The sequence below is a fragment of the Bombus pyrosoma genome, linkage group LG3 (assembly GCF_014825855.1).
Source record: "Bombus pyrosoma isolate SC7728 linkage group LG3, ASM1482585v1, whole genome shotgun sequence".
Lineage (NCBI taxonomy): Eukaryota > Metazoa > Arthropoda > Insecta > Hymenoptera > Apidae > Bombus > Bombus pyrosoma.
The window spans coordinates 6,809,267-6,819,102 of record NC_057772.1 but is presented as its reverse complement, the minus strand read 5'-3'; the positions used below and the strand labels follow the sequence as shown (position 1 = coordinate 6,819,102).

The window sequence follows — 9,836 nt, the reverse complement described above, 5'->3', positions numbered from 1 at the left end:
CTAACGATAGATACAGAGTCACGATAAACAACGTAGAACAATGTAGATACTACATTAAATCCATCGTCAATTTCTTCAGACAAGTAGTTACATTGTGGTTGTCTGTTGCCTGTCACAGTAACAGCTCAGAATGGATGTGTTGTATACAATTTACAAAAGTACTACACAAATCAACTCTATATTGACTACTGAATAACATGGCGTGATTCTATAGGTCTCGATTATTAAGATTTTTTTTAATATTTTCATAAAGATCTTTAGTATATTTAAATATTTTTATTAAAACTACATTAACATGTTTAATACTTTGAGGAACTCTATTATATATCAAATTAAAAAATACGGTAAGAAATAAAAAAATAAAAGTACCGATAAATAATAGATTATATTTTTCCAAATGTGTATGTGCAAGGTTATAAACATAAAGCTTTTATATTAATATGCATTGTATTTTTAGGGCAACGAACTTACATAGGAAATTCATTAGATACCATTACATATAATTCAAATCGACGACAATCTAAAGAACCATTGAATATTTCCTATCAATCATGCGGCCAACCAACAGCAATAACACATCCTCATTTAATGAAGAATGGAGAAGTTGTACCTGGTATCCAACTTTGTGAATTCAAAAAGAGACGAAACAAACTGATAAAGAATATTATTTCATATGCTTGTGTCACAAATCTAGGCAAATCACATATTATCATTATTCCTTCTGCATCCAAAGTATACATGTCTGACAAAATTCCGTATGTTTTTCGTCAAAATACGGACTTTTTGTATTTTACTGGTTGTCAAGAAGCCAATAGTATTTTGATAATTACAGCAAAAAATGAAAACTTTGTAACTACCCTATTTCTAACACAACAAGATGAACATTCTGAACTATGGGATGGCCCTAAAACTGGAATTGAAATAGCACCTAAAATGTTTGGTATTGATGCAGCATTTCCAGTAACAGAGTTCGAACAGTTTTTTATTTCTTTCATAAATGAAAATAAAAAAAGTACTATTTGGTATGACAATGTTGATGTAGCACAACCTAATTTACACAATAAATTATGTGAATTAATGAAAATAACAAGTGGTCAAATGGTTGTTTCTCCAACAAATATAATACATAAAATCAGATTAATTAAATCACAATCTGAAATAGATTTAATGAGAAAGAGTTGTGAAATTATATCAGCAGCAATATCTAAAACTATAGAAATATCAAAACCTAAAATGAGTGAGCATCATCTGTTTGCAACTGTGGATTATGAATGTAGAATGAATGGTGCAGAATTTTTAGCATATCCACCAGTTGTTGCTGCGGGTAACAATGCTAATATTATCCATTATATTACCAACAATCAAATAATTAAAGATGGAGATATGGTTTTGATGGATGCAGGTTTGTTAGCATATCTATAGATGATAAATATTTTATTCTTCATTGTACCTTTATTCTTTAAAATCTTAATTAGGTTGTGAATATCATGGTTATTCATCTGATGTAACCAGAACATGGCCAATTAATGGAACATTTACTCAAGAACAAAAAGTCTTATATGACATAGTACTGGATGTTCAAAATATTTTAATTCATAAACTAAGAGAATTACCATCGTTAGATCAATTATATCATGATATGTGCTTTTTATTAGGCAAAAGATTACAAGAAAGTGGTCTAATACCAAAACATTTGAATAAAAACGAATTATTTTCTGCGGTTTACACTTATTGCCCACATCATGTAAGCCATTATTTGGGGATGGATGTACACGACACTGGGAAGATTTCTAGGAGTCTGAAGCTTCAACCAGGAATGATAGTCACAGTGGAACCTGGTAATGTACCTTGGGAAACATTAATTTATTTGTAACACTTAAAATAACTTTACTTTTTATTTTATTTTATTTTTTTACATTTATAGGAATATATATTAATCATAAAAATCGATTTGCACCATCAGAATTTTATGGTTTAGCTGTTCGTATTGAAGATGATATTTTAATAACAGAAAATGATCCAATAAATTTAACGGAAAACTGTCCAAAAGAAATTATCAAAATTGAAGCTTTAGCGAGTCAACATTTGTAATGATAAGGTGCGTGTAATATGTATACTGACTGATTTAATATAATTTTATTGACATGTTCGATACAAAGTAATCATTCAAGTTTTTTGTTTCAGATTAAGTATATAATACATAAAAGATGACTGTATACAAAATTATGCATATTTTTATTTTATTCGTAAATTTGTTTAAATGTGAATAAATGAATATTATATACTTGTAACCAATAAAGGATAACTAAGAAAAACAATAACACTGTATACACAAAAAGGGCTAGTATAAACATTTATGTAAAATTAAATACATTCACGAACTGATTACTCAAATATAAATAATAGCCCAAATACCACAAATATATATATAGTAACATAAATATCATAGAGAGTTTACATCAAATGAAATTAAGGTCTTTAAGGTAGTTATCTTACGTTGATTTGTATAAACTTGTACAAACAATTGCTTAATTAGTTGTTTACAATGTAATGTGTAAAATTAAGTTGTGAAGTCATAATATTAAATTTTGACGCAATATATTATATAACAAGATTTTTTAGTTTAACATCAGCTTGCTTTAAAGTAATGTAATTTATCAACTGCTTTACTCGTAGACGTGCCCAAACCAGATGATCATGTAATGCATGAATTTGAGCGGCCGATAATGCTGCACTTTCAGGATAAGCAACTGTGGTGCATCCAATCCCTGGAAATTTAATAAATTCTATTTAATAATGTTCTTATAACAAAAACTGATAGCATGATTAAATTACAGTCGAGAATTCACCTGATGGAACGTTAATAGACGACCACAAATCTTGTGAAATATTAATATTATTGAAAGGTGGGCAATTAATAACAGGCAGAGCTGTGTTTCCAGAGAGTACTGGACCCAATCCATTACTTCTCCCTGCTACAGCTATTAACACCACCTAGAAGAGAGAAGAAAAACTTGTGATAATTCAAAAATAAACAGCACATATTCGTCAATATCAGTAGTTTTATCATTATGTTTTCGTGATTAAACGACTTCGCAATATACGTCCGAGCGATATTCAATTTATTATAAATTCAAGTATTGTTGATACTTTATTTACTGTATTAAATACAGTATACAGTATACATAGTGCATTTAAATACAATATTTATTTGCTGTACTTAAATACAATATTTATTTACTGTATTTAATACAGTAAATCGACTATTATTGCTGTTATTCTTGTAATTATTATTAGTTATTTAAATAAGTGTAAATACCTCTAACATATTTTTATATACGTATAAATATCAAAATATCATTTGATATATTTTTAAAAACCTATACGATATAACTATAAGTTTATCAAAATATAAATTATAAAATCTCTAAAATATAATATAAAAATTATAATCCATTCATTTTTTAAACTGTTAATATATGTACCTTTTCATAAGTACCTTCGTATTCTGCAAGAATACGCAATGTTTCTTGAGTACCTTTATGGGCACTGCATACACGAAGTTGAACCTTTAAACCTAAAGACTTTGCATGTTCTGCTATTTTTTTACAATGATCTTCATCAGAAGGTGATCCCATTAAAATAACAACAAGACTCCTAGCTGATGGAATGAGAAAGTCGAGTTGATCTGCTACCCATTTAAAATTACGTTTTACAGTATCCAAATCTTCTTGAGTTACAGTATTCAAATTTCTATATACCTACAAAGCAAAGGTAATGAAATTAAGTTAAAAAAATATCATACCTTTACTTGCAGGATATCAAATACCTGTTTATCTTTCATCAATCTTTTATCACCAGATGGCCAAAGTCTCCAAGAGTCACTGTCAATTATATCTGCTACCATAATTTCACCATTTATATTCACTCCAAATTCTATTTTCATATCAATAAGAGCACAATCTCTAGTTGCCCATGCCCTTTCTAAAACCTCAAATACAACAAGTGCAGTACGTTGCATAATATCAAATTCATCTTTCCCTATTATAAGTTCATTCAACTTAAAACCAATAGAAATAATTTGTTCCTCTGACCATTGTGGATCATGATTGGCATCATCTTTAAAGAATGTTTCTTGTAATGGTGGATTAAATCTATATCCTTCGGGAACTCCTAAGCAATAAAGATTAAAACAAAGTAACACAAATAATAAACATCTATATATAACTTTGTAATTACAGTAATTATTATTATACCTTGATGCCTTTTTAAAAAACTGCCTGTAGCTAATCTTCTAGTGACCCATTCTATTGGGACCATTTCACATTTTTGTGCAATGAAAGCAGTGTCATTTACCACTTCAACAAATGCAGTTTTTATTCCAGCTTCATTTAACAATTGAAAAACTTTAGCTGTAGTAGCTGTACTAATTGCAGCTTTCCCTTTTAAATCATGAGATTTTTCACCATCTCCAGCAGTAATACGATCCTTACTTTGTAAGAGACATAAAGTAGAATCATTTAGAACTTCATAAACCTTTTTGGTTTTTCCTTCAATTATGAGTTTCCCACACTTATATTCTAATAATATAAAAATTATTTAGATTATATAAGCAATTGAAGGAGATAAAACCTCATACAGAAAACAAATTATTATATCTAATAAAAATTTAATATTAAATAATATCATTTCAGTTTTAATATAAATTGAATAAAATCAATATAATTAATATGGTATGATATTAAGTTGTAGGATTTAAAAATATGAATATTTAAATAAATAAGCCATATAAAGATAAAATAATTTGTATATTATTCAATACATAAACTATAAAATTTGTCCATTTAAGAATATATATAGGATATATAGATTATGAAAACATTCCATAATATTTCATACATCCGTACCGTATATATCGTTTTGTATTGTGGTTAAAATATTATGAATATTAAACAATTAAGCGATACTACTAAAAAAATATATTAATTGTAATTTATTTTTTTTTCAATTAGTTGAAAACAACGAAATAGACAATTTATATATCTAATAGCAGCAATAATATTTAATGAAATATTATAATCACGTGTGATTATATTTTTAAAATATAAATTATATGTTTGCATATTTTATTTATTATATATTTTGTATTTTTTATGTATTCAAACAGACAAACATATAAAAGATACTTGTCTGGAAGATGAATATAAATCTCCAATATCGAAAATAAAATAAAATACTTTCTAACTTATATTTCTAATACATAGATTAAACCAAAAAAAAAGTCATTTCATCTTTTTAAAATCATATTTTTCTCATTTTTCTTTTAAATATAATGCACTTTGTAGTAGATACTTACCTTTCATGTTTTCTGTCTTCGATCCACTTAGCAAATACTTCGTATTCGTAACTTCTCAACTCCCATACGATTAACGATCTTTAATGATCCCCTCTTTCAAAACTCTGCTTCGCTTGATTGGTGTAAATTTATAAATAATCTTTATATAAGTTACATGTTAGATCTATGAATATCGTGTGTATCATATGAAGAAAAATTCTTGAAGAGATCACAAAAAAATCAAATGCCCTAATTCACTAATCTAAGGAATTTGAATAAATTTTGCTATTTTAAAAACTGACAAAATTATCGAATGCTATAGGGGTACGTAACACTAATAACATGCTTATTTTAAACATATAAATTAGCTTTAAAAGTTCTTTAGATACGACATATCACGTGTCACAAATATAAATTGATATACTAAAAAGACATAATAAGATTATAATCAATCATAAACAGTTCGATCATGAAAAAGAAAGTTCTTATAAACAACATGATGCTATAATATATTGTTATCATTATATAAGCTTGGATTTCTATGATTTGATTACTGAAAGTTTAATTTATATCAAAAAGAAATTGAAATAACTACAAAATCATTTATAATGACAGATTAAAAAATAATAATCACTTAGCTAAATTTAATGTACGCGTAGATATATTGATTAAACGGCAGATTATAATCGATCTTTTATAAAACTTTAACAAGTTACATCCGATATTTTAATAAATGTAAGCAAGCAGTCAAAGAGTTTAAAAGTAAGATAATAACTAAAGAAGCTAACCCCTCCAGTCAAAAACAAATTTCCATTGACCAGCATATTCATTCGTATTTCTAAAGCCAGTCGAGAAACATATCTCATGCGAATCTCTTTCAAGCTGACAGACCCGAAGGCTCAAACTTCTGACGCACGTGGTATGTATGAATACATAGTTTCAAATTTGTATACTTGAATGAAAATGTTTTGATAGAGTGATCGAATCCAATGATAATCCATTAAAGTAACACAATGAAATAAATTTAGTCATAAGAGAAATAATATGAAAAAAAATTAGATGTAATTTATTTTTTACATTTGTTATTACAGCGTCGAGGATCATATTCAACAAGTAGGTACAGTCTCTGATAAAAAGATTGGAATTGTAATAGAATTACAAACTTAATTTCTTTAACTGATTGAATATTGAATAAATTGGTAAAAATACTCATCGTTCATAATTTTTTCATATTGAATACGTTATTGTTCCAATGATTTACATACATGCACACAACCATACACGTACGCGTATGTATATTATAAAAGAAGAATATATAAAGTTTTGGATAGTAAAATCTGTATATTATAAATTGAAGAAAAAACTTACCTTCTTTCTCCCTCTTTTTTTTACATATTTCATGATTGCTATAATTCTGATTACAATTACATTAACATAATTATTTACTAATATATTTTACAATATTGCATCAAGTGGCAAGATTAACTTGTTAATATTTTCTACATATACCAATATCAGTATGTATAGAATCAGGGATGTAATGATGAAATCAGTTGCGAAATACAGATTAAGCAAATATATTAAAAAATGTAGTAATAACATTGAAAGAAGAATTCTATCTGTTTATTAGGGGTCAATAGTTTATATAGGGTCATTATTGATAATTCCTAAGAAATCTCAAGGGTCTGCTATGCTTTACAATATAAGAAAACTGTTTTCTTTTCATTATTGCATAATATTATATAGTTTTACTTTAACTTCTTTTAAGTTTCAATCTTAAATTGATTTTTTATTATACTTAAAAATGTAAGTTTCAATTTATGGTATAGTATGATAAAGTAATATATCTTAAGAGTATTTTTCATTTCATATTTTATCTGATAAATTAATGTCTTCCAGATTATGATTAAAATATCTTGTAACATGCAAGCAGATTCTTGCACTGAAATAGTACCTCAAGAAAGTAAAAGAGATAAAGTACTGAGCAATAAAAAACAAATGAGAGGTCAAACAATGACTGGCCTCACACATGAATGTGGAGTTTTTGGATGCATTGCTGCAGGTGACTGGCCATCACAAATTGACGTTGCTCAAGTGATTTGTTTAGGTAAATTTATAAATGCATCTACTATGATATATTTGGAAAATATTATATAATAAGTATCATTAATATTTATTTAGGTTTAGTGGCATTACAACATAGAGGTCAAGAAAGTGCAGGCATTGTTACAAGTGAAGGTGTATGTTCAAAATCTTTTCATGTCCACAAGGGTATGGGTATGATTAATAACATTTTCAATGATGAAAACATGAAAAAACTCAGTGGAAATCTTGGAATTGGTCATACTAGATATAGTACAAGCGCAGCTAGTGAAGAAGTTAATTGTCAACCATTTGTAGTTCATACTGCACATGGAGCATTAGCAGTTGCACACAATGGAGAGCTAGTGAATACAGAATCATTAAGAAAAATGGTATTTCTATCTATAGAAAATATACAAGAAATATTTTCATATTAATTTAATATTTGTTTCTGATCATTTTTGATTTGCTGTTAGGTATTAGGACGTGGAGTTGGTTTATCAACTCTCTCAGATTCTGAATTAATAACACAAGCACTTTGTTTGAATCCTCCTGAAGGTGAAGTTAATGGCCCAGATTGGCCAGCACGTATAAAACACCTCATGCAATTAGCACCATTATCATATTCATTAGTAATTATGCAAAGAGATAAGATATACGGCGTTAGAGATCCATATGGAAATCGTCCATTATGTCTTGGAAAAATTGTACCAATTGGTAATTTAGGTATATCATCAATTATAATAAAAACTTTATAATAGAATGTCAGAATTTTATAATATATCACATTAGATAAATCTCTTTCTTTACTGTGAATGAATTAAATTATCTTGTCAATGATTAATTGAAATTAACAAAATCTTCTCATATCATAGGGAATGAATCAGATGATGATGATGAAGCTGAAGGTTGGGTTATTTCGTCCGAATCATGTGGTTTCTTAAGTATTGGAGCGCGATACGTACGTGAAGTATTTCCTGGAGAAATTGTAGAATTAACACGCGAAGGTATTAAAACTATAGACATTGTTGATAGACCAGACAAAAAGCCTCAGGCATTTTGCATCTTTGAATACGTTTATTTCGCACGTAGCGACAGTATTTTCGAAGGTAATCTATCACAATATAATAAAATGAAAGTAACATAACATAACAAAAATTTTAGAATATATAATTATAGTAAGTAATTTGTTTTATTTCTCATAATAGGACAAATGGTTTATTCTGTTCGCATGCAATGTGGACGAGAACTTGCTTTAGAATCTCCGGTAGAAGCAGATATAGTTAGTTCAGTACCCGAATCTGGAACTGCAGCAGCACATGGTTATGCCAGAGAGGTAGTTATTAACTTATAAGGATTTTATAATTGCAATTAACAATAATATAAAACATATAACTGCATATATGTATTACTAATTTACAGTCTCAAATATCTTTTGCGGAAGTGCTGTGCAAGAATAGATATGTTGGCCGAACGTTTATTCAGCCCAGTACACGACTTAGACAACTTGGCGTGGCAAAAAAATTTGGAGCTTTATCAGAAAATGTAAAAGGAAAAAAATTAATTCTTATAGATGATTCGATTGTTAGAGGAAATACTATTGGACCTATTATTAAGTTACTTCGCGATGCAGGAGCGAAAGAAGTAAACCCTTTTTTTTACTATTTTGTTTAAATTTGATATCCACGTTATTGTATCACCAGTATTGTAATCAGTTTGAAATTTATGAAAAGACAAATAATATATAAATCGTTCTTTTCTTTACAGGTTCATATTAGAATTGCTTCCCCTCCATTAAAATACCCTTGTTATATGGGAATTAACATACCAACAAGAGAAGAATTAATTGCTAATAAATTGGATAATGTGAAATTAGCGAAACATGTTGGAGCTGATAGTTTAACATACCTTTCAGTGGACGGACTTGTAAAAGCCGTAAGATTTGGTATGGATAACCGTGAAAGTAGTTATATTGGTCATTGTACTGCCTGTTTGACAGGAGACTATCCTGATGAACTTCCTAGTGATTTGGAATGGTAAAAAAATAAATTGTATTTATGTATTTATGAATAGTGAATTATACATGTCTAAATCAGAAATACGTGTCTCCAGCATTGAAAAATTTGATTTCTTTATATATATTAATTGATTGATTAATATAATACAATGTAATGTTAAAAAGTAATTCAGTATTTGAAAATTAATTTAAATAAGGTACACTCTATTTGGTATATAATAATAGAAACTGATAATATATTATTGAAACATATTGTTTAGAAATATCTTACTTCTTACTTTGTTATGTTTTGATAAATAAGTTTAGTATAGAAGTACCACTATATTAATTTTAGATTAAATTAGAAAAGTAAAATTAAGCAATATAGATTAAGAAATAAATAAATGTTATTCATTTGAATGA

At 27.7% G+C, this 9,836-nt stretch overlaps 3 protein-coding genes across 8 annotated transcripts; 2 read left to right on the top strand and 1 right to left on the bottom strand.

Annotated features, from left to right (window-relative positions):
- The first annotated feature begins 7 nt into the window (after positions 1–7).
- Positions 8–2,604, top strand: LOC122565779 (xaa-Pro aminopeptidase 3-like). The gene is made up of 5 exons (XM_043722114.1): positions 8–344; positions 458–1,402; positions 1,476–1,838; positions 1,925–2,098; positions 2,185–2,604. The coding sequence occupies exons 1-4, from the start codon at positions 296–298 to the stop codon at positions 2,089–2,091; spliced, it is 1,524 nt and encodes a 507-aa protein (XP_043578049.1). The 5' UTR covers positions 8–295; the 3' UTR covers positions 2,092–2,098; positions 2,185–2,604.
- Positions 2,329–6,835, bottom strand: LOC122565783 (multifunctional protein ADE2). The gene is made up of 7 exons (XM_043722126.1): positions 6,704–6,835; positions 5,357–5,468; positions 4,257–4,580; positions 3,830–4,173; positions 3,486–3,761; positions 2,850–2,994; positions 2,329–2,768 (listed from the first exon to the last, which is right to left on the bottom strand). The coding sequence occupies exons 2-7, from the start codon at positions 5,361–5,363 to the stop codon at positions 2,602–2,604; spliced, it is 1,263 nt and encodes a 420-aa protein (XP_043578061.1). The 5' UTR covers positions 5,364–5,468; positions 6,704–6,835; the 3' UTR covers positions 2,329–2,601.
- On the top strand, positions 5,359–9,459 carry LOC122565778 (amidophosphoribosyltransferase-like). Of its 6 annotated transcripts, XM_043722112.1 has the most exons (10): positions 5,359–5,659; positions 6,180–6,254; positions 6,427–6,448; positions 7,235–7,442; positions 7,517–7,809; positions 7,894–8,143; positions 8,293–8,526; positions 8,626–8,753; positions 8,840–9,061; positions 9,185–9,459. In XM_043722112.1, exons 4-10 carry the CDS (start codon positions 7,238–7,240, stop codon positions 9,455–9,457), a joined length of 1,605 nt encoding a protein of 534 aa, XP_043578047.1. In that variant the 5' UTR covers positions 5,359–5,659; positions 6,180–6,254; positions 6,427–6,448; positions 7,235–7,237; the 3' UTR covers positions 9,458–9,459. The 6 variants fall into 6 exon arrangements, with proteins under 6 accessions (XP_043578047.1, XP_043578044.1, XP_043578048.1 ...); XM_043722109.1 differs by lacking the exon at positions 6,427–6,448; XM_043722111.1 differs by lacking the exon at positions 5,359–5,659 and having other exon boundaries at positions 5,681–6,254.
- Positions 9,460–9,836: the final 377 nt, after the last annotated feature.

Excerpts from the sequence above, each read along its gene's own strand:
- LOC122565779 (XM_043722114.1), top strand. The coding sequence starts at position 296 with ATGTTTAATACTTTGAGGAACTCTATTATATATCAAATTAAAAAATAC. Across the intron at positions 1,403-1,475 it reads TATGGTTTTGATGGATGCAG|GTTGTGAATATCATGGTTAT; the intron begins GTTTGTTAGCAT and ends AATCTTAATTAG. Across the intron at positions 1,839-1,924 it reads GATAGTCACAGTGGAACCTG|GAATATATATTAATCATAAA; the intron begins GTAATGTACCTT and ends TTACATTTATAG.
- LOC122565783 (XM_043722126.1), bottom strand. Across the intron at positions 4,174-4,256 it reads TTTTTTAAAAAGGCATCAAG|GAGTTCCCGAAGGATATAGA; the intron begins GTATAATAATAA and ends TTTATTGCTTAG. Across the intron at positions 2,995-3,485 it reads ACGAAGGTACTTATGAAAAG|GTGGTGTTAATAGCTGTAGC; the intron begins GTACATATATTA and ends TCTCTCTTCTAG.
- LOC122565778 (XM_043722113.1), top strand. The coding sequence starts at position 7,238 with ATGATTAAAATATCTTGTAACATGCAAGCAGATTCTTGCACTGAAATA. Across the intron at positions 7,443-7,516 it reads TGCTCAAGTGATTTGTTTAG|GTTTAGTGGCATTACAACAT; the intron begins GTAAATTTATAA and ends ATATTTATTTAG. Across the intron at positions 7,810-7,893 it reads CAGAATCATTAAGAAAAATG|GTATTAGGACGTGGAGTTGG; the intron begins GTATTTCTATCT and ends ATTTGCTGTTAG.